This window comes from Gopherus flavomarginatus, chromosome 9 (genome assembly GCF_025201925.1).
Source record: "Gopherus flavomarginatus isolate rGopFla2 chromosome 9, rGopFla2.mat.asm, whole genome shotgun sequence".
NCBI lineage: Eukaryota > Metazoa > Chordata > Testudines > Testudinidae > Gopherus > Gopherus flavomarginatus.
The window spans coordinates 78,556,744-78,580,643 of NC_066625.1; the positions used below are offsets into that span (position 1 = coordinate 78,556,744).

Consider the following 23,900-nt stretch of genomic DNA (forward strand, 5'->3'; position numbering starts at 1 on the left):
AGCAATCCCCTCTTGCGCTCTGCAACATTCCCTAACAAGTTCTCTCAGCCCACAGCTCCTCTCATCATCCCACTGCTCTTTGCAACTCGCCCCATAATCTCTGTGACATTTCTACCCTGCAGCCCAGCTCCTCCAACCCTAGCCCTGTGCTGTCTGCAGCATTCCTACCTCCGGCTCTCTGCAAGATCCCCACCTCTGTCTGCAGCACTCCCTAGTGCCACCTGTAGAGTTCACTTTTCCTTTCAGAGCTCCTCCTGCTGTCTTGTAGGGGAGCTTGAGGGTTGTATTTGTGGTGGCAGGGAGGCAATAGGCATTTGAAGAAGTGACATCTGAAAAATTAAATCAGCTGAACCTGAAATATCTGGACACTAATCCCAGTGCTCATCCTAGAGCCCAGCCAAGCACTTAAGAAAAGGAGACAAACAGTTCTGATCTTGTGGGGATGTTTAGCCCCGTGCAGGGAAGGAGGTACAGCTCTGTACATGCAGCTTGATGAAATGCCAAGAATCATTTTGAAGAGAGTGGTAGGAAAGCCCCAGAGGAAACGTTCTGTATCTAGTCAGGAGGAAGAAGATCACAGCAAAATCCTTTGCTTTTTCCCTAAATATGAATGTTTTTCCTATTCCACCTCCACACAGGCAACCAGAGGGTGAACTCCAGCAGGGGAGAGACACCACAGTGGAGATATGTGTCAAAGACAGGCTTAGTATGTGGGCAGGCAGGGCAGCAAGGAGGCTGACCTTGATTCCAAACCTAGAGTGCAGTGTTTCTTGTACATAGACCTTGTGCTGCCCAGGATTTCCCCTGACTTTGCAGGGTCTAATCCCTGCTAGCAACTCTGGGGGGACATGTGACCCTGCAATTCACCCCCCCCCCCATGCATTGCCTCTGCCTGCCACTTTCAGCTCCTGTCCAAGCTTACAGATTCCAGGGCTGCCTCAGGGTTAGAGTTGGGGCTCTGACACAGGGAAGCCCTGGAGTGTGTGACATCTGAAGCCCAGCAGAGACCCTCCACCCTCGCTCAGTGGAACGTCAGCAGGAGCGGAGGATATAGTGGGGGCTGATGGAAAGGAGTTTGGTGGGGAAAAGGCAACCTGTTTGAGGAGAGAGAAGCCGCTGGGGAGCCAGGGAATGATGGGATTGGAAGAAAGGGAGATCTCTAAATATTTGGAGAAGGTTTTATGGGGGGCGAAGTTAACTGAACTGAACTTCCAGATCTTGAGGGTGTTCGTGTTTGTTTTGGCTCCATCTTTCCAATAGATCTGCACATAGAAGCCAATCATCCAGGTGCACTGGGAAGGTCTCAGAGTTGGGGCCCAGTGTCCTGACTCCAGGATGAATGGAGGTGGTTTGAGATCCCTGCCACCTGGTTGTTTAGATACCCACTTCTGTGCTCTTTGCTCTTTCCCCTGCAGGGCGCACGGCCCAGATGCTATGATCCTGGTGGACGGGCAGCCTCGGCAGGCCAAGGGGGAACTGGGGCTGTCTCAAATGCTGCACATCGCTAGCCAGATTGCCTCTGGAATGGTGTACCTTGCTTCCCAGCACTTCGTCCACAGAGACCTGGCAACCAGGAACTGCTTGGTTGGAGTCAACCTGCTGGTGAAGATTGGCGACTTTGGGATGTCAAGAGATGTCTACAGCACTGATTACTACAGGGTAAGGCAGCTCCAGCACCAGAGTCTGAAGGGCAGAGCAGAGAGAGGCTCGGAAATGCTACAAGCAATCAGCCACCAAAACTACTGATTCACACACTTGTTCATTTCCTTTCCCTGTGCTTCCACGAACCCTGAAACACATACTCATGCCAGCCACCCATGACTCTCACATCCTTGCACACACTCGTGTACACACCCACGTATGCACTCGCCCACACATCTGTATCCACTGTCCTTCTCACCTACACCCCCATACACATTTATAACTCAGACACAAATGCACACATTCCCTTGGTCTTTTAATATTCAGCTCTTTCTCTCTCTGATGCGCAGACACACACATCACTCTCCATTACACACACACGCAATGTACAGTTTTTGATTCCGCTCTTTATTTTAAAAAAGAAAAAAGACACTGATGCATTAAAGAGAATCCAAAGGAGGGTGACAAAGCTGATTAAAGGATTGTACACCGTGATCTGTAGAGTGCAATTAAAGAAAAGTAATATAGAGAAAAGGCAACTGAAAGAGTGACTGATAACTGCATAAAATAAGGGAGAGGAAATAATAGGCAATTTAGATTTGACCTCAGGACTGTCTTTCAACGGGGACATTATTTAGACAATGGAATAATTTGCCAACCTAGGTTGCTCAGGCCCCATCATTAGAGAAGTTCAACAGGATACTAGAAAATAAATACCTGGGTTTAGAGCAGAGAATAATTGTGCACTAAATTCTAGAGCTCGACTCAATGACCCAGGAGCTCCTTTCCTGCCTTATCTTCTGCATTTTATACTTACACATTCCTGTGTCCTTACACCCCCCCTTGTGTTGCTCTGCAGTGCCCCATCTGGCTGATGTAGGAGCTTTCCTGATGGGCTCTGAAGGAAGCTCTCCTCAGCTGTGGAAAATTGGTTTTCTTTGGGGGGAATCCTATAGAGGATTCAGCACCCCGCCCTGCACAAAAAAAGAGTCTTTCAGAATAACAAGGGGAAGCTGTTGCCATAGGGCACCTTCTGGGTTTGTGTCCTTTCAGACTGTAACATAGGGGTCTGGTTCTGTATAGCTGGCTGCTGATTCTCCACCTGATTTCTGTCCCCTTGGGACAGAGTGATCCATGGCCACATTGTTTTAAAATAACATGAGGTAGGAACTACCTTGTGGGGAGATGGAGAGTGGAGATGGACAGGGGAAAGCTCTCACAGAGCGATTGAGCAGTGGCCAAGGTGAAGATGGTTAAGACACTGTCAATGCAGAGATTTTAAGAACCAGACTAGATAAGAAGTTAGTGGGCAGAAATCTGGAGGAGTCTTGCAGGATTTGGAGTAGGATGAGCTGTCAAGCTGATAGTATCTGACTCGTCTCTCTATGGCTGTAAAAAAGATATGCTCCATATAACTACATTATTGAAAACCCCAAGAGGGTTTCTGTAAGTGATCGATGTAGCAGGATCGCTGTCTTCCCACTAGTGCTGTGCAAAAGAGTGAGCCCTGCAAAGAGCTTCGTGGATGAAGCGACTGTGTTGGGCCCGTTTCGCTCTCTATAATGGAGGTGTCCTGGGGCCCCACTCGTCTTCTCTCAGAAGGATTTTTGAAGTCTTTATTGACTGAGGAGGCGGAAGTTAAAATGCTCCCTTTCCGGCCAGTCACTGCAACGTCTTTAGAAGTCATCTGTTTCTAGTGGGCTTTTCTTTGTATCACACCAACTGCCTTGTGTGGCCAGAGCAGCCCCTGGCACTGTGCTCTATACAAGCAGAGAGTCTCAGGGGAAGAGTTTTTTTCTTCAGAGTCCAATTTTTTATTAGTTTTAGGATTAAAAACAAATCTTGATCATTTAACCCACTACTACTACTACTACTTAGCCCTTCTCTAGTACTGTCCATTTGAAGGGACCTCCACAACCACCCGGGAGAATTAGGGGTCACTATTATTACTCCTGTTTATGTATGGGGAAAGTGAAGCACAGAGAGGTTAAGTGATTTGCCTAAGGTCACAGTGAATCAGTGGCAGGGGACAGAATTGCACCCATGTCTCTTGATTCCCTTTTCCCCTCCCTTAGCCAGCAGACCATGTCCCTCTTAGAGCTGGGAGCAAAACCTAGGAGTCCTAACTGCTCTGTTCTCTGCTCCAACATTCCCCCCAAACTGTCCTCATTTCCCCTTCCGCTTTTACTTAGCACAACAACATTCTTTGATAACAAGAGACTTGCTTTGCTAGGTTTGAATTGTGTGGAGGAATAAGGTTTGTAAATGGCAGTCGGCATTGCTGAGCTCCCTGCTAGCAGCCGTTGCCACCTTTCTGGGCAAAAAGCTGGTGGTGACACCAGTGGTGTTGGATGTGGCTCTGTAGCTGTGGTGTCAGGGACCATTTGGCTGTAACACTGGTGTAAAGTGCCATTGACTTCTCTTGCAAACCTGGGCAAGGCGAGCAATTCTGTTCAGCCACAGTTGTGCTTCTTGACCCTGAATGCATCTTAGGATTTTTACTTCTAATGTCATAATGTCTCTTGCATTAAAACTGGATCTTTTGGACATCCGAGCTCACCTGTCCCTGTTGCTTATGCCCAGCATGAAGGGCTATTTGACCAGATACAAGATGTGGCCGATCAGTTCAGCCTTTAAGATTTGTCCTTTAGGTATGATACCAAGCAGTGGGTATAACCCTCATAGTAAGTTCCCTGAGCCAACTTCTCAGTATCCATGCAGAACAACTTTCTGCTGAGGATATTTCCCCTTGGTAGGATCCTGGAGCAAAGTTCTATTTCGGGTGATTTCTGCATCACATTGTGTTGTGTATCCAGGTTGAGGCCCCAGAAGAATACAGTAATTTATCATTTTCTGAGAAGGCTGTGAAGGTTTCCATCTGAAAACTGACAAGATCTGACAGGTCTGCAGCACTCTGAAGGCTGCAGCTTACTTAAATCTGTTGGGTCTGTGTGTTTGCCCTTGCCCAGGACTGCTGAGTGCGGATAACTAGGCGCATGGGATGTGGGAGTGCATTCCAGGTTCAGGATTAACTCCTAGCCATTTCTTTTCTTTTCCGTTTTTAATCTTTTAAAACAAAGAGAGAGCACCATCTGGCTTGTGCATAAGTAGGATGCAAAATGCTTTACAAAGGTGAACTGCTTAATTTCCTGTTACACGTTTGGATACAGAAAACAAACATTGACGTAACAAAAGCAACCGAGTGATTTGTTCTCCCTTTCTCCGTGTTCAGTCTGAAGACAGATGTGTCCTTTCCCACGCGGATCACTTAGGAATCCCATCAGCTCTTGCTTTTAAACCTGCTTTGACAAGACAGAGTTTCTTATGAGGATGGGGAGGAAGTGTTTTTTGGCAAGTTTGAAAAGATCTGAGATAAAATCTTTGATTAGAAAGGGAGGGAGGATGGAGGGGTGGGACGGGGACGAGTTGAATCCTAAAACCTGTATCCATTCCCCAGAATTAAAGGAACATTGCTGTAAAGTGTTGTTTAATGTTCCATTTCATTTTTGGTTTTGATCCCTGTGGGAATAAAGGATTGAATAGCTGCGTATTGGTGAGAAAATATATATTTTTTTTATTTCATGAATGGAATCTTTTTCAGAAAAAAGACCCAGGACTGCATTGAGGGGAAGGGGGACTTGCAGGTCAGGATTTAGATGCAACAGATTTGTGTGGGGAGCCCTGGACTGGAATAGCTGGGATTCTGTAAATTAAAACTGAGATGAATGAATCAGCAGAGTTAGGTGCAGGAGGCAAGGGCTGGAACAGCAGATGGTGCAGCAGGTCGGGACTGAGTTTCTCTGACAGCTGGGGGTGGGCAGGAGTGGAACAGCAGAGGGTGCTGCAGGTGTGGGTTATGCTTGGATCCTAAGAAGTAGGTGACTTCCTCACTCACACACTCCTGTCTTAGACACTACCTCAGGAAAGATCCCAACCAACCCTGTCACATGCCCTTGCTCGTCTCCATAGAATGTTGAATCTCCTCAGTGAGGTCATTGGATTCCCCTTCACCAAAATGAGAGAGAAGCGATCACAGTGTCAGGAATACACCTGGCCACTGAAGGGTCCTGGTGTTTTAATGAGTGGTGAATTGCGTTCCTAACAGTTCAGCTTGAATTGGGTGCTTCACTGGTGGTGTACAAGTCCCTTGAGTCTGTAAAATCTGATTGGAAGTGTTGAAAGAAGATGTTTTCTGGTGATGTTTTGTCATTGGCCTGGTGGGTCATGGCCAGAAGCATGGAAAGGCACGGAAATGAAAAGTTAACAGAATTCTTCCCAGCAGCCTAGGTGGCTCAGGATTAATATGAGCTCTAGGTGAAAGTTCAGGTCTTTTCTCCTTTTTAATGCACTTCCCAAATTAAATTAAATACTTTCCGCGTGACACTATTGTAGTTGCTTGCTTGTAATGGTAGGAGACCTTTCCCACGCGGATCACTTAGGAAGGGTAACAGTCCTAAGTCTTCGGAATAGAACCCTGATCCTGGCTTCTCTGTAACCAACATCTAATGATGCCCAGTTAATGTCCTAACATGATATGACAATAGGAGTGAGGACAAAGATCCAATCGGAATAGGGGAGTTTGGTAGCATCAAAAGCAGTGAAACCTCATTATGACATCATGCCTGGTATATTAACATTGGATAGTGCTTAGTCCCCATCATTTTTCAATTCCTTTAAGAGTTACAGCTCTAATCTAGCCATTGGCATTTCTCACACATCCATTGCCATGGTATTTTAGTACTATAGAATCCTTCATTAATATAATATCCCAGTTACCTCTTCCCCTGCTGCTCTAGGACTTTGCTTTATTGTCCATCTCCATATCACATGAGGGCAGTGTGGCATTCACTGTGAGGCTCTTAGCACGAAGAAAAACGCCCAGCTACAGCACAGCAGTGCCAGCAAGCATAGTGCCGGACTCCCTGCCCCAAGTTTGGATGCAATGTCACATCTCATCCAATCCCCAGTAGAGTAAGAACAGATTTTACTGTACTGATATGTAAAAGTGGTTTGAAAACATACTAGTGTTTCGAGCTAATCCATCAGCCTTCCCGTTTTTGAAATCTGGCTGAAGTTTACTGGGCAAAAGTGGGGGAAATTGATTTGGCACCTGCCCTTCCGGCATTACTTCATTCCCATTTGACTAATGCTAATTAACAGAGCGCTAACCCTTTTCCCTTAATTGATACTGAAGAAATAATGATCTGTGAAATACCAGCCACTTCTCACTAGGAATTGCTGAAGAGCTCTCCACTCTCATCCCTCTTGCAGTTCTTCCAGGAGGCATGTCTGAAGCAAATGGGCTGGCACCAGAAGCCTGCCCACTATGCGGAGTGTGCTTAGGAGCACTGTGGGCTCTCCCCTCCATATCCCAGTCTGGGACTTGGAAACACACCGCTTTCCAAATGTCCATCCCCATCTAGTCTCACTGACTTTGCTGTAAGCTCTTGGGCAGCCCATATAACATATATAAGACTTTGCAGCTTCACCGTGCAGTGCTAACGCTGGCTAATGAATCCAAATCACCTCACCTCTCTGTACCTCAGGGTCCCTTTCTGTAAAATGGAAGTAATAATACGATTTACAGCCTGGCAGTGCTGGAAATTATAATGGCTGTAAAAATGCTTTGAGATCCGCAGAGGAAAGGAACTTGGAGCTGGGCAGAGTGCTCCGATTAATTAAGGGCTCCCCATAATATAGGAGACGCCATGGCAGAGTATGTGCTAGACTCACATACAGAGATAGTCATGGGTGCTATTAGGGAACTCTGAGAGCTATAGAAGGTGCCTCAGCGTGGTAGAAAGGGAACCCAGAGACCTTCAGAATGGATGCAAATTTGCCTGCAGACTGGTGGCCGGAGACTTGCAGTGAATTTGGCCAGATAATGGAGATCTCCACTACTGATGGGAATATTTTTCTCAGTGTAACTTTGTATCCTTTTAGGGAGCGCTATGCAGCTTCATTCTCCCCACTTTAATACCTCTCTATTCTAGTGCCAGCCACCAACCTTCCAGACGAGGACTGGATGGGACTCCCATCAGAATACAACCATGCTGCTGCTTACTCAGCTGGTGCTCAGTATTAGGGCTCCACATGCTACCTACTCAGTGTGCCAGTCCCTACTGGCAGTCAGAAGTGAGAGAGCAGGACAGAGTCACCCAGGTTTGGAAGGGGAGACTCCTGTGTGGCGGTGCAGGATAAGTATCCCTGGGCTGGCACACTGGGTGTTCGGTGTGTGTAGGAAGAGACTGCGCAATATTAAATGTGTTGGTCTCTGATATCACTTCAGCTCCTGTAAAACCGCTGCAAATTGGTACAGTACAGTTTATTATCTCCTGAAAGGAAGATGTAAGAGCAGCATCTTGTGTTTTATCCAGACTCTTTTTCCCACCCTGCACCCCTGACTTTTACACCGATGGAAAAAACCCAACAAATTGTAAAGGTTCTTTTTTTCCTCTCTCTCTCTCTCTCTCGCTCTCTTTGATAGCTAAGAGCTCTTCACAAAGCAGAATTAATCGAGGTAATTAGGTTGTGTTGTAATTCGTGGCATTTTCTCAGGAATGGTAATTACCCTAATTCCCCCCTACACCCTCAGCCCTCCCTCCTCCCCCCGCTCCCACTTGCCCATCACATGGCTGGGTTGCTGTTTTGATGTATATACTGTTCATTTAATTTCTGTGATGAGAGGGATGTGGGCGGCTAAGACCTCTCACCAGTCTAGTGATGTCGTCTTTGAAGCACAGACACAAAAGAGGACTGTGAAGAATAGTCTGTAATCAACTAGTGAAAACTCCAGCCTGCCAGCCATGCTAGGAGGTTTGACCTCTGCCCTAGTATCACCACCAGCTCAGGATTTGTGCTACCCGACTCTAAGTCATAGCATCGTCACTAGTGGGTGATGCTCATAAACGGGTTAAGGTAAAATGAGAACAAACCTGAACCTTCACCCACAGCTTAAATGGAACCCCAAAACTTTATCCAGAGCTCAAACTAAATCCAGGACCTTGTGCCTGAGGTCACCGCATCCCTACATCTTCCCCAGAGCTAAGTGGACTACCAGAGCTAGCCAAACCCCCACAGTTTCACTCATTGATAACCAACACATGAGCTTTCAACCAGAGTTAATATGCCCCCCAAAAAATCTTCCTCAAGAGCTTGAACTGAGGCCTTGAGCCTTCTTCCAGCAGTGGAGCTCAACTTCGGATGTCTGGTGAAGTCAGAAGCAGTTCAGTTAGCTCTTCCTTTAACTTGTACCCTGCCCTTGCATCTCCTGTTTGCAGAACACATGAAAGCATCAGGCCGTTGTATAAAAGCCAATTCGCTCAGCATGAAGTGACCAAAAACCAGCAAATACAGGAAGTCTCCCAAGAGGCCCTGTTCTCATGAGATTTCCAGCTTGATCTCTACACCAGTATGGTCTGGAGAAATTCCAACCAGCTATGAGTAATCAATCAAATGCTGAACCCATATTAGTGAGGGGCAAACCAACACCAGTAACATGGAGGTTCCATTGTATTCAACACAAAGAAATCCAGATGATCATCCAAACAGTCCGTGCTTCTTGAACCTGCACAACTGCATTGCAAATTGTGAGGCAGCTGGCTTTCTGGTGAGATTTCAGTCCTTCTGCTTCCCTCCACTCAAATTCCAGTTATGCCTCGACCCTAAGAGCTGGATTCTCTGCTGTAGCCGCTTTCTGCTGGCTGAAGCAAACAGATGCAGGGGCAAAGAAAGCTGTTGATGGCTCCCTGATCGTAGAGCTGGTTCTCCTCCAGCCCCATCATAGATTAAAGAAGCCTAGAGCCTGTGCTAATCTATGCTGCCCAACTGTGGCCCCCAGTGGATATCCATCAGCTGGAGATTGCCAGAGCAGTGTGCTCTAGCCACACCACTCCCCACCTTCCATATGCCAAGGGCTGCACAGAGAATACTTCAGGAGCCAGATATATGCCTAGGGAAAGCTGCAGATAGGGAGTTCTCACCAGTGTCTGGGTCCCTTAGTGCAACCAGAGCCATGCAAAGGGGAGAGTACGAAGCTGAGCCTAGGATATTACAGATGAAGCCAGACAGACAAGAAGGATGAGAAATGTGTTTCCTGATTTTTTTGGACACTTCCACTTACTGTCCCAGCTGGCTCTAGAAACTACAGAGAAAATGAAAAATAATGCACGTGATTTTTTTTAGAAAAGCCTTTGCCACATTCAGGGATATGAGTTAAGAATTAGATGCAGCACGTCCCTCCTCTCTACTGGTAATGGGTCTATACTCAGCACTGCTCTCCAACTGATCAGCTGCCTCCTCCTCCTTGCTCCCTACCCACAATGTTGTGACATCACCATTCATTTCCATCGCAGGGCCTGTGAGATCACAAGCAGGAAGAGGCAGCAGAGGAGAAGGGTGGCATGCTGTCTTTTAGCCACAAACACCTTAGCGATCAGCAAGGGAAGGGGAGGTGGAGAATTTATGAGAGTTTAATGGGAGCTTGGTAAATTATGGCTTGGCTTGATTTTTGTTTTAATGTGTTGCTCACGGCAGTGGCTTTTTAAGTGGATAGATTTGAAGGTTTCCCCCTGGTGCAAAAGGCCTTTCTCAAAGACAAATTGAAAACCTAGCTATGAAAATTAACATACAAATATCTTCCTCATCCTCTGTAATTAAGATATTTGCATAGGAAGAGAACATGTTTCTCCTGACTCCTGCATGGCCTGAATTCTCTCTCTCTTCCCCTCCATTTCATAATCCTCCTCCTCTCCCAGCCACCCTCTGTGAACTCCTACTCCAAACCAGCTGGAGATGGAAGAGGGAGAAAGACAGTATTTGCAAACAGCTGTGCTTAAGAAACGGACCATTTAGGGCTAGGCTTGCAGAGAAAGCATGCTTCACATACAATCGGGCCATGATGCACAAAATTGCATATATATAGAAACAGAAATCTTTTTTTGGGAGGGTAACTCAAGTACTGAGCACAACTGAAAATAGTTCTTTTTTCTGTGCATGCCACACTGAATTGGGGGAGGAGGGGAGAATCATTTGTGTGGGCATCGCATCATCAGATCGTCAAAGGAATTCACAGGGAAGAAATGTTTATATTTTCATACTCCAACCCCCCCTTTCCTTTTCTGCAGTAATTAGTGACAGCATACAGTTCCTATAGTTCTGAAATACTTTACCAGTATCTCATAGCAGCAAGGGAGTAACTCCACTCCTAGTTTTTCCAATACATGTGAGGAAAGCATATGAGATCGTTGGCTTTTATAGTCAGATTCAACAGCTTCTTCATGTTTACTTGGACTGAGATATAAATTGAATTTTGAGTTTCTCTCTCCCAAAGTTACTTGTGTTTGAATAAGCACGTGGTAAGGCATCAGACACAGGGAAAATGTCTCTTGCAGCCCCATGTTCAAGGTGGGATTTGCATTGTTCTGTATTGGGCTGTATTGGTGTGTTTTTCCATTGCTGATGACTTCGTTTGCTCTATCCTTTTTGATGCTCATCCTGTGACACTGCTGGCTGGGAGAGTTTGTGCAGTGGACTTTTCTAACTCTGTAACATTTTAATGAACAGGAAATTTAAACAGCAGTGAAATCATTTTCTCAGCCTCTTTCCCACCCAGTTCTCATTCCTCAGGAGCTTGATTTGTTCGGAATAGAGCAAAGCAATTCAGAGGCTTTTCAGCCATTCAGATAGCAATTGCCTGAACGGGATGATCCTGCCGCTACAGGTAGCAGCTCAAATTTGCACCGTTGGCTACGGTGAAAAGGTGCACGTGAGTGGAACTAGGTGGCCATGCCTCCCAAACCCACTTACTTCTCTCCTTTAATTTGGCAGCAGCCCGTGTTGTGTTCTTAACCGCCACCTATGAAAATGGTCACGTGCCAGAGCAGTGCTCTCCAACTACATGCACAGCTCAGGGATGTCCCTTTAATTTTTGCCCCTGGAGTCCAGTTCACTGGAGAGAACTTACTCACTGATTTCATGGTACACCTCTACCCCGACAGAACGCGACCCAGTATAACATGAATTTGGATATAACATGGTAAAGCAGTGGGGAGCCCTGGGCACTTTAAAGCACCACCCAAGCCCCACTGCTTTACTGCGTTATATCCAAGTTCGTGTGGAGCCCCGGGCCCTTTAAATCCCCACCCAAGCCCAGCTACCAGAGCTCCGGCGGTGATTTGAAGGGCCAGAAACTCCAGTTGCTGCGGGGAGCCCTGGGTCCTTTAAATCCCCGCCTGAGCCCCGCTGCTGGACCAAACCTGATATAACATGGTCTCACCTATAAGGCGGTGAGATATTTTGGCTCCCGAGGACCGCGTTATGTCAAGGTAGAGGTGTATCTGCAACGACCGTTCAACATTATTTGCCCAGTGAGAGTCTCCCCTGGCTCCCTTTCTGCTTTGATATAGCCGAAGTCGTCTTTCAGTGTTTTCTCCTTCATTCTTTTATAATATTTTTTTTCTTCTTCTCTTCTTTGGGCCCAATTCTCTGACGAGTGGAGCATCTGTCACTCCCACCGGTGGAGATAGAATTTGGGGCCAGTCATAGTCTTGCAGGATAGGCTCCTGTACTTCCGAAGTGTGACTGAAATGACTGAGGGGGAGGAAGTACTGTAAAGGAAACTCAGAGTGTCACCACAAGCTGCTTAATAACTTTGCACCACTGCAAATCAGGGCTGTAAACACAGCTTCCCTGACTGAAATGGGTATAATTCCTCCCTATCTCAGGGGGGTATTTTGAGGTTTAATTGCTCGTTGTGAAGAGCACTATAGGGGTGGAAGTTGTCATGGAAAGGCAGATTACTGAATCACTGTGAGGCCAAACACTTTTCTGTCTGGCATGTCGCTCCTCTGGCCTAGGATACCTGTAAACTAAATAAAAGTGGAGCAAGTTGCTCTCATGAGTCCACTTTTATGTTGCTGCTCTCAGTGGTCCCTAACACTGAGGGACATGTGTAGCAGGGAACAGCATAGCATCTATGTTACTGCTTATTACACTGCAAAATTTCATACAAGAATAACCTCTCAGTAGGCGTGCTGGCACATAACCATCCAGTATATAGTGGGTGCTTCATCCTGTGAACTTTTAGGATCCTAATTCTGAGAGGCTCCAAGCACTCCCTGTCAGGTTCTGAGCAGCTTGAATTCCTGTTTGCTTCAGTGAAAGTGACAAGCACTCGGCACCTTACAGGATCAGGTCCTCAGTCTTGATTCAGGCCAAATGTTCCCTGGAAGTTTTGGCCGAGTAAAGGCCTGGGCCTGGGCCCTGTCCCATCTGCAGTGATATCAATCCAAGTACATCATTCTAAGGAGGGTGTTTAGTAGTAAAGGAACTGGAGATATCTCGGAGTTAGACACAAGGGACAATTTCAGCCCATTACAGTTCCTTCTGTGCTGCAAGAAGGAAAGGAGACTCTTTGTACAGGGTCTCAGTATTATTCAATGGCTTTTATCATGTAAGTCAGGGGTCCAATTCACAGGTGCCCGTCACTTTGTTTAGTCCTTTGCACTTGTTTAAATGATGACCCCAGGTGCCAAGCAGTGGTGCAACGTGCCTCAGCACAATAGTGGATGACCTGTCTGACCCCATGCTCACGATGAGTGTTGTAAAGCTATTAGAATGTTGCAGCCAGTGAAAGACATACAGTTCAGTTAAAGACATACCCTCTCCCTTCTTGTCCCCCTGCTTCATCCCCCCCCACATACTCCCTCCTCCTCTCCCCCTCCCCTTCTCTTTTGTTTTTCTCCTTCCCTTGTTTTCACCCATTCACTGTCAGGAAGGGCCGCATCCGAAGGGCCAATGCAGCGCAGCGTGGCAGCGGCAGAGACTAGCACGACCAGCAGCTAAAACAGTGAGTGGATTTCAACTCCAGGGGGCAGTTTGAAGGCTGGGGAGTTGTATAAATTGAGCATGTGACATATGGGACTGGCTTTGGGACTGGTCTGCCGCAGTGCACATGGCAGTGGAGGGGACCCCACCCCTCATGTGGAAGGAGAGCCCAATCCACCCCCCCAACAACTTCATACAGGTAAATAGCCTCCCAGTGTAGCTGAAGCAGATTACAATAAGGCATATGCTGCGTTAGGTGTGTGACTGTCTCTTGGAAGGTACTTGGCATTGCTGTCAGGGAGCAGGGCTCTAGCAGTTAATGTCTGTCAGCAGAATCACACGATAGCATGAGTTTAGATCCAGATGATATAAGGGACATGGCAGCAGTTAAACAGGCTTCACCCCAAATATGATTTTGCTGCTTTCTTGCATTTCAGTGCAGTAACCAGAATGGCACTGCAGGACATGGATGGAATTAGTGTAACAGCTGATGTCATTTGTATCCTCTGCCCTGAAGGCAGTGGCGGATTAACCACTGGGCCAACGGGGCCGTGCCCAGGGGCACTGGGCAATTATGGGACCATGGAAAAATGGGGTCCCCATGCCCTGACCTGCTCCATCCACCCAGTGCTCCTTCCAGGGAGCAGGGTCAGGGCGCGGGAGCTTGCCCCGCTCTGCCTACCAGCCTGGTGCTCCTGCCAGGGAACGGGGTCAGAGTGCAGAGAAGGGCAGAGGCAGAGTGTGCCAAGCTGATGGGTCCTTTCAGTAGGCTGTGGGTCCAGCTACATCTGTGCCTGGGTCAGGCCTCCACCCCAGCTGGGAAAGGTTAGTGCAGCCACATGACAGGGAGCTTCCACAGCTAAATCGGGCCCAGACAGAGGGATAGGCCAAAAGCTTGCTGCTGCAGCAAGGGAGAAGCAAGCTTGAAGGAGGCCTGTCAGCCTCCCTAGCCAAGACAGGATTAAAGGGACAACTCAGAGAAGCTACAGCTAGCTGGAATGAGCAGCACAGGCTCCGCAGGGCTGTGAGATTCCGGGCACAGGTGGGGCCACTTACTGGAGTTATCAGCAGGGCTAAGCCGAGATGCTGTAAGAAACGAGAGCCCTCATGGCTGAATCGAGTTTAAAGTGCTCTGGTCTGGGTGCCAGGCAGGGGAGGAGAGGGTAGTGCTCCTGCAGGGCCATGCTGTGCCCCCAGGGTACCCTGAGGGATGGCTGCCGGTCACACAGGGCCCAGCTTTCCCAGGTTTCAGCCCAGCCCACCATTCCAGGTGGCTTGCAGAGCCAGTTCCTTGTGCCAGCCAGCATGACCATGTGACCTGCAGCAAGGCCAGAGATTTAGGTTTGAAACCCTTTATTTCAAGAACCTGGCTAGTTTCCAGGTATACATGGGGTTCCTGACCAGAGGCGCACCTGCCGGGCGGGGAGAGCGAGGCACACCCCCGTGCCCCGACTCCATTTCCCCGGCAGGAGTGCCCAGGAGGTTTGGGGGGCCTTCACTTGCTCTGGCCCAGGATCCCACAAAACCATAATCCACCTCTGCCTGAAGGGAGTCTTTTTAACAGGATTTTCCCCTGTGCACTCACACTATTTTTTGTCTTTCAATCACATCCTTATGACTGTATAAATACTGCAGAGGTAAACTCCAGCAAGATATGGTAACATGTAACTTCTCTGTAGTTCCTTTCATCCAAAGCCTCTGCAAACTATGAGCCTGATCCTGCAAACACTTACCTCTGCACTGCCATGAACAATCCCCAGGGAAGTTAATGGGACTAATGACTCTAGCACAGTGGTTCTCAAACTGGGACCGCCGCTTGTGTAGGGAAAGCCTCTGATGGGCCGGGCCAGTTTGTTTACCTGCCGGGTTTGCAGGTTCAGCCGATCGCGGCTCCCACTGGTATGGTTCACCGCTCCAGGCCAATGGGGGCTACGGGAAGCGGCGGCCAGCAAATCCCTTGTCCCGCGTCACTTCCCACAGCCCCCATTGGCCTGGAGCAGCGAACCACGGCCAGTGGGAGCCGCAATCGTCCGAATCTGCGGACCCGGCAGGTAAACAAAGCAGCCTGGCCTGCCAGGCGCTTTCCCTATACAAGTGGCGTCCCAAGTTTGGGAAACATTGCTCTAGAAAGTTCCATACCTGGTACTATTTGCAATATCAGGCTCCACATAAATGCAGCACCCCACTCAGAGTGGATACCTTTTGGACAAGAGAACACTACCGTACTCGGATGCAAAGTTCCCTGAGCTCTTGCATGTCCCGTGTTGACATTTCATCCCAAACACTCACACACACTCTTCCTTTGGCTGCACTGTCATTGCAAATGGCTCTTTGCTCATAATTGTACTAACCATCTGGAAATTTGTTGCTTCCTTTTATTGATTTTATTTGTTTTGCAGTGTAGATAACATGCAAATTAACAGATTCCCTTAGCATATCTTCTACCATTTAATAATACAGCCATTCAGTATTTTAATATCTTGGCAAATACAAAGAACAAGCTATTCTGGGGTGTGTAGGGGGGAGAATTTACTTAGAAATGTCCCCAGGTATCCCTTCCAGCAGTGCCTTGCAGCCTGGCATGGAGGTCAGTAGACTCCAGCTCCCTTGGACTGACTGGGGAAGTGAGTCCTGGACTTGAGAGCTCTGCACTGACCATGCTTTAGGGGAGACCCTAATTGCTTGTATAGAGAGATGGGGTGCGCCATTGGTTTGGGTGTTAGCCCACGATTTGGGTTCAATTCGCTGATCTGCCACTGAATTCCTATGTGACCTCAGGCAAATTATTTCATGTCTTGCCTCAGCTTGCCATCTGTAAAATGGACCTAATAGCATGCTCTACCTCATCGGCGATAAATACGTATAAGAAGATGGTGAGGCATTGTGAAGGAGTTCCCACTCACCACAGGGTTTGGGAATTAGCACCTCCCCCACATCATCTAGCACTCTCTTCTGTGGGTTATTCATGGTGTGACCCCCTCACTCTCTTCATGAGTCAAGGCACTCCTTCATGACTCTGCCCTCCAGCCTGGTCACTATATAGTCCTCCCCTTCTATGGTAGGAAATTCCCCCCATACAATATTCGTATGCCATTTCAGACAGTCTTCTGTTTCAACTCCAGGTCCTGTGCAGCTTTGCCAGTGGCTGGTAGGGGAACCCAGGCCCGCCCAATACTGGGACCCTACGGACTCTGGGACCCTATGACTAGCAACCTAGGTCTGCTCAGTCTGAGAGACTGTTGTTTCTCCTGCCCACCAGTGGCCCTGACGATCAGCTCCTCCTCCGCCCTCTCAGTGTCTCCCACCTGCCGCGGATCAGCTGTTCAGCAGCGTGCAGGAGGCGCGGGCGGGGAAGGGGAAGGAGCGAGGGCGATGAGCACTCAGGGGACAGGGCAGACCAGGGGCAGGAAGGGGCGAGGGTGAGGGTTCAGGGGAAGGGGTAGAGTGGGGTCAGGGCCAGGGGTGAAGCGGGGGTTGAGGAACCCCTGGCAACTCATAAAGATGGCGCCTCTGCTGCCAGTACCGTGCAAGGACATTAGTCTGTCTAGCTGCAGTGATGTAGGACGTGGCCTTCCCTGGTGAGCTTATGCAATTAGCCAGGCATTAGAACCCCTCAAAAGGTGAGAGAGACATACATGCATATGTAACAGGTGTCTTTCTGAACACACATCTCTCTCTTTCCTTTCTGCTTGCTGCCACCCAAACAGAATCTTTTTTCTTAATTAGTTAATGTTTTATTAAACAGGAGGCACCTAGCTCAGAAGCAAGAGGTTTAACTCAGAATCTCACACAACCCAGACAAAAATAATGTATTAAAAGAACATAAAGGTTGCAAAGTGAAGCACGCAAAAGTCAGGCCCTGGAAAGGTCAAGCCTGCCTGTGCATCCTTAACTTCTACACTCCGATGTATCACCCTACAGTCTTTAATTATGACTGTGAGCTATTATTCCGGCAAGGACAGTGCTCAGTAAACACAGGCAATTGTTCATTATTTCTTAGTGTTCATTGTGTGGGCCCCATGTCTCATTTGCTGCACATCATCCAACTTCCACACTGAGATTTTTTTTATTTATTTATTGTCGTTTTCTACATCATTCATCACTGCGATGTCTGAGAACCTCACAAATCTCTATCTGCCCAGCACTCTTGTGAAGCCGGGAAGTTTTATTTCCCCATTTTACAGATGAAGACCCGAGTTACAGAGAGAGCAAGTGAATTACTTGTGGTCACACAGCAAATCTGTGACACAAGCAAGACCAGAACCCAAATCTTGGGAGTCCCTAGCCCTGGCCATAATCACAAGGCTATCTCTTCTCTACCAGGGGGTCTCTACCTTATTCACTACACACCATGCAACATCTGCAGTGAAAGAGGAAAGGATGCTATGGATACCACCTTCATTCATGACACACCATGCAATATCTGCAGTGAATGAGGTGAGATGTTCAGGTCCCAAGAATAAGTCACTACACAACCTGGCCTCATTCATTCTCCAGCATGTACATTGCATGAAGCAGGGGTCCTGTCAAAAAATAGTGTGTGAGGATGTAACTGAAAATGCTATCACATTGCAGAGGTACAGGGGCCAGAGCTAAGGTTATACTTTGTCTAAAGGAGAGTCCCCTGAAGCTTGTAATTGCAAAGGACCTATGACACACTGTAGTGCTCATTCCATCCAGCAGAAAGCAATGGTGCGCGTGCGCGCATGCACGCACGCACGCACACACACACACACACACTTGCCAATTCATTACAGTACAGCATATACCAGTGGCTCTCAACCTGTCCAGACTACTCTGCCACTTTCAAGAATCTGATTTGTCTTGCGTACTCCAAAGTTTCACCTCACTTACAAACTACTTACATACAAAATTGCTGACTTTCTCCTTTTTACCATATAATTGTGAAATAACCCAATTGGAAAGGACTCTTTGCTGCTTTTACAGATCCAGACTAACACGGTTACCCCTCTGATACCTAAATATTGTACTTACTTTTCAGTCGTATGAAATTTTAGTTTGTACTGACTTCACAAGGGTTTTTTATGTAGCCTGTTGTAAAACTAGGCAATTATCTAGATGAGCTGAGGTACTCCCGGAAGACCTCTGAGTACCCCCAGGGGTATGGTTATCCCTGGTTGAGAACCACTGGTATAGACTACTAGAACAATTTGCTCAGAGGGCTCAGTGTGCAAAGTCACTATGTGAACTAAGTCCCACATTCAGTTACCCCTCTACCCCGATATAATGCAACCCAATATAATCAAATTCGGATATAACGCGGTAAAGCAGTGCATCGGGGTGCAGGGCTGTGTGCTCTGGCGGATCAAAGCAAGTTCACTGTAACACAGTTCATCTATAACGCGGTAAGATTTTTTGGCTCCTGAGGACAGCATTATATCAGGGTAGAGGTGTGTTTAAATTGACATGTATTCACCCAAAACAGACGAGGTTCGACAAATGTGTGTCAGGGTGGTCTAGCTATGTAATCCTGCCTAAGTGCAAGGGGCTGGACTAGATGCCCTCTTAAGGTCCCTTTCAGCCTTGCATTTCTGTGATTCTGTGTCCAGGGTCTTTGGACTGAGGGGAGCATCAGTATATGGGATTTGAGCATTCTGTTTTGGTGCTCATGTTCGAAAACTGGGCCTGGAAACTTTTTTGAAAGTCATAAGCGCTGTATTATACCCGGCTGAATCTTTCGAACAAATTAGAAGATTTTATTAGTCTACAATCTGAAAATAATTGCTGCCATTACTATTTAAATTCTAAGTGCTCCAGAGGGAGCAACCTAAGTGGGTCTGAAATACATGCAAATAGCCTTAGTCACCTTAAAAATCCCATGGGCCTTATATGCATCAAACACCAATCCACGATCCACATGCAGAGCAGCAGTTGGCATTAGTGGACTGGAGGCATTTGTGTATCAACTGGTGGGGGCAGTATGTGGGGGGTTCCTTCAGGTGGGCTGAGCACTGTAGTTCAGGTAGGTCCATAGGGCCTGGCTGGGGTATAATGTACCTGGCTCTGAGAGGGGCAGCATTAACTCTGGTGACTGGAGCAGAAGCTTTCAGACTGACTCATAGGGTGTATGCATGTGGACAGAGGCGAAAAGTTTCAACAGAGAAGGAGAAAGCTGGTCCACTCAGCATTTTACCTCAGGTTTTCCAAAGCGAACGCCCAGGTCTCTCTCTCTCTCTCTCGTTGGTTTTGGTGAGTTCAGAGGGTGACACAGAGCACGAGGATATAGGTGTTGGTTACTGGCAATGCTCCCCCTAGCTCGAAGGCTAATAGAGTTCTCCAGCTGATGTCCTCACCACCTCACAAACGAGGCTGTGTTAAATCTTGAACCCCTTTCTCCCACATCCGGAAGGGTGACCCCTCACTCGCCCACCCCCACACACCCTTTCCTTCTTCCAGGTATCACTGGGCAAACCTAGATTTGTCCCTCTCAGACGTTTACACTGCAACCCCCACAGAGAAGGGCAGGCAGCTCAGTTCAAAACAGAGGAACTCACGCTCCCTGCAGTCACAGTCACAGACGTGTCCAGTCAGACTGCGCTTCACGGAGCAAACCCTTCCTCTTCACCACCATGAACAGGGCTACCACACCTCCCACTCCTGTCCCACAGCAGAGTTGTTTGTTGGGATGAGTCTCAGTGCATGGACATGAATGGGCTGCTTTTCAGGGGTGCCGAGCACCCTCAGATCCAGCCAATGGGAGCTGCAGGCGCTCAGCAGCTCTGGAAGCCAACTCATAAACTGTTTCCCCAAGCGCTGACATGGAGAAAGTTTCTTGCGTCCTGCTGCAGCTACCTCATGCTTCACTAACAGCACTGCAGAGTCTTAACACAGCAACTTTATGCATTTAAAAAGCATTGACTCTTGCTCTGTAATGATAGCAACATGGCCAGGCCCCTGACACTGCACAGAGATAACATACTCTTGCAGGTTACTGAACACCGAAATGGGAAGGTGCTAAGAGGTTCAGAGATTAATTACCATTTAACTGACCGTGTTTCAATCTCTGGATAAGGCTGTAGTGAAGAAGACAGAAACACCCAGATAATTTACCCTGGCGCTATATAGTAGATTACCCTGTACTTACAAGGTCGCTAGTTACCCTGTAATTAGAGTTCTAACACATGGAAGCCAGTGCAATGCTTCTGAAACACCATGTTACCACTTCAGCACCTGGTGTCATAATAGCAGAGGGATGGCAGTAGAAGGCAGGCGGAAAAACCTCATTATGCACATATTGGAGGATGTTAAATAGCTTAAAAATTCAAATGAGGCCAGGGGGATTTGGGGTGGGGTGGGGTGAGAGGCCATATGTAGAAAAGAGGAGAGAGAAGAGACAGACCCAGAGTTTCTGAGATACACAGTGGAAATGGAAGGAGATACAAATTATGTGTGCTAGGAGGTTTTGGACTGGAACAGCAGGTGTTGCTGCATTTCAGGATTGAATTGCATCCACAGAGCAGAGCTGGAGCACGTGAGGCCCAGGGCTTTGACAGAGCAACAGGACTGGATTAGCAGGATACGGCATAGATCCGGGCTGAGGAGCACCAGCAGGACTATGTGAGGAGAATGCAATTGTGGAAGGTCAGGGTGTGCTGCAGGTTGGAAGTAGCAGCATGTCGGGGCCCATGACTGTAATACCAGGTATTCCTGCAGATCAGGATTGAAGTGGACTGGCAGAGCAAGTGTGCCTGCCACACTGGACCTGCCCACACTGGGCCTGCCTCTAGTTAATGGTTTCTGTCCCTCATTTTCACAAGCATTAAATTCAAACAGAGAGAGAGAGTTTGAAAGAGTGTCTTTGATTATAAAGCACATATTCCATTAACATCACACATCTCACGTGAAACCAGTTCTGTCCCATACACAAAAGAACCCCTGTAATGTGCACTTGTATCATTTACCCTGAGATCACATCCTATTTTCTTAGGGTAAACACTGTCCTGTTTGAATCGTGTGACAGGGAAATTCGCCACAGAGCTTGCGTGCTACGGAACACAAAGGCCAGTGCACTTTGAGGCTGTATGTACGGAACAATCGCATAAAGGAGCAGGGAGATAGGTCTGTGCTCCAAAAGTCTCTACTGCAACCATACCTCAGATATTACTTCCTTGTGCAGGCAGGCTCCGTGCCACAGCACCACGTTACCAGAAAGATATTGACAAACCCAAAAGGCTTCAGAGAAGAGCAGCAGAAATCATGAGGGGCCATTGATTTACGAAGATTAAAAGGCCTAGCTATGTTTAGCTTGGCTAAGCAACAAGGAAGGGAGAGGATATGACAGTCTGCAAATATTGGAAAGCAGCAGATTTTCAGTAGCGTCAGAGAAGTGCTATTTAGGGCTGTACATGGAGCAATGGTATGGAGATAAGAAAGAGAAAGGCAGCGTGAACATCAGGGAAATCTCCTTGATAGTGAGATATGTTTGGCTGTGGAATATTTGCACATGGGAAACGGTGGAAGCCCATTTGGGATGTTTAGAACTGAAGTCATCAAAATATCCTTCAGGGGACGGTCCTCCATTCACAAAGGGTGATAAACTGAGTGGGACATAGAAGGTATTTTCCAACTCTAATTCCTTTGGTACAACATCTTTTCGTTTGGTTTAGCTATGTGGCCAGTGTGTGTTTGTCCGTATGTGTAATACACACATATACAGAATTCCTGGAACATAAATATAGGGCCAGATCCTCAGCTGATGTAACTCAGAGGAGCTTCAGTGAAGTCAGCTGAGGATCTAGCTCATAATTTGTAAAGATAAACTTCTCCACTCAGTAAATGACCTAGCAAGGATATAATCTAGGAAGAAATGATGCCTTATGCATATCTGCATTGTGTCATTCCTCCCACCAGACACAACTGAACATTAGCGGTTTCTGTATTTCTCTCCTTCCGTCCTTCCTCTTGTGGCTAAACCTAATGGAGAGATGGTGTCCAGAGAGACATCCAAAAAATGCATCTGGTTAAGACAGTTGACCATCCGGGGCAACACAGGCTTCCAGCAAAAGCTTTCATTTCTGTCCCACTGGGGGGTGGGTTTAGCAGAATGCATCCCTTAGGGGTTGAATGGCTCAGGGCCTCCGGTTGGCTTCAGGAAAGGGAGCCGGTGGTGCAGGAGATGTCAGACAGCAATGTCTGAAATGGGCTTTTAGTTCTTCCGAGCTCTCATGGCATTTAGAACCCAGGCATCAGCATATACCTGGGTTTGGTTTGGTTTTGAAAAAATATATATTTCTCTGCCAAATAAAGTGCAGAGAAGTGTTTTAATAAAAGACCATTAGGATAAGTAAGTCACTAGACACCGTGGATGCTGGTCTATCGAGAAGTTCTGGAGACACCACCAACCAGGACAGCGAACTGCAAGTCACTCTAACGACAAATGCTTGGATAGAAAGGGACAGAGTGGAAACTGTAGTATCAGAATTTAAAATTAGCCTGTTACTGTTTCCAGAAACAAGTCCCAGATCCATTTTCGGCATGGGCTGCTGCTCCCCCTAGTGGTGCTTTGAGCTCTCCATTTTTCTGCTGCTGATGCTGCCCTCTTGTAACCCACTCAGACACCTTCAGCAACTGTCCCCTTCTGCTTCCACTTTTCTGTGGGTGCTGTCACCTGCTGCAGCCTCCTGTTTCTGTGCTCCAGCACTTTTTTGCCCATGCATTATAGTGTCTGGAACATGCAAGAAAAGAGCTCCATCCAGTGCAGAGCATTCCCCTTGCTTGGCCTCAGGAAGTGGAGCCATTAGCATCACATATCAAATCACTGCATCATCACAGTGTCTAAAATGTGTGTGCTCCAAATCCTCTCTAGCGGTGCCTTAACCCCTAGTTCTGCCTTCCTCATGCTTCTCTCCCATTGACCAATGTCAGAGCAGACGTTGCTTCCCTAATGGCACTGACTAGTGTAATCGCATCATTAGTGGGTGTGACATTGCAGTCCTGAATGTTGAGATCTTCATTCTGACATGGGATGTAGTATGTTTGTTTGACATGCCATCCATGCCTTCTCTGCCAATAACTGGTACTTGACTAGGCCAGGAATCAAAAGCAACTTCAGTCTGAAGTTACTCAATATTTCTTTGAGGTTTTCAAGCTGATAACCCACTGTTCTAAAACAGAGTGAGAATCTCATCCTAAGGAGAAGGTGAAAGCACCATCACCTGAGTTGTTTAAATAGACTGGAGAGGACAAAGCAGTAGCAGAGGTACAGTAAGGAACTGTCCTGTGTTGTCCCACAAGAGATTGACTAAATGTGACCAAATGGATTTTGATGAGATGGTCCTGATTTAATGGAGATTGTCTAACTACCATATTTCTAAAGGATTCATCACCTTCGAAAACATTAGACCCCCATATCATAGGCTAAAGCTACTGCTACATTTGCAGAACAATAAGAGGCAGATTTTTGAAATAGCCCT

The 23,900-nt window shown here is 47.4% G+C and overlaps 1 protein-coding gene across 4 annotated transcripts in view; it reads left to right on the forward strand.

The window, feature by feature from the left end:
* NTRK3 (neurotrophic receptor tyrosine kinase 3) overlaps positions 1-23,900 on the forward strand; it is a 338,382-nt gene that overhangs the window by 288,017 nt on the left and 26,465 nt on the right. For 2 of the 4 annotated variants that reach the window (XM_050967396.1, XM_050967398.1), the window contains 2 exons: positions 1,416-1,659; positions 13,415-13,489. In XM_050967396.1, the coding sequence (XP_050823353.1) occupies positions 1,416-1,659; positions 13,415-13,489 (319 nt within the window). Of the gene's footprint in view, positions 1-1,415; positions 1,660-13,414; positions 13,490-17,790; positions 17,905-23,900 lie in introns of all 4 variants that reach the window. The other 2 variants (XM_050967400.1, XM_050967397.1) reach the window with 2 other exon arrangements.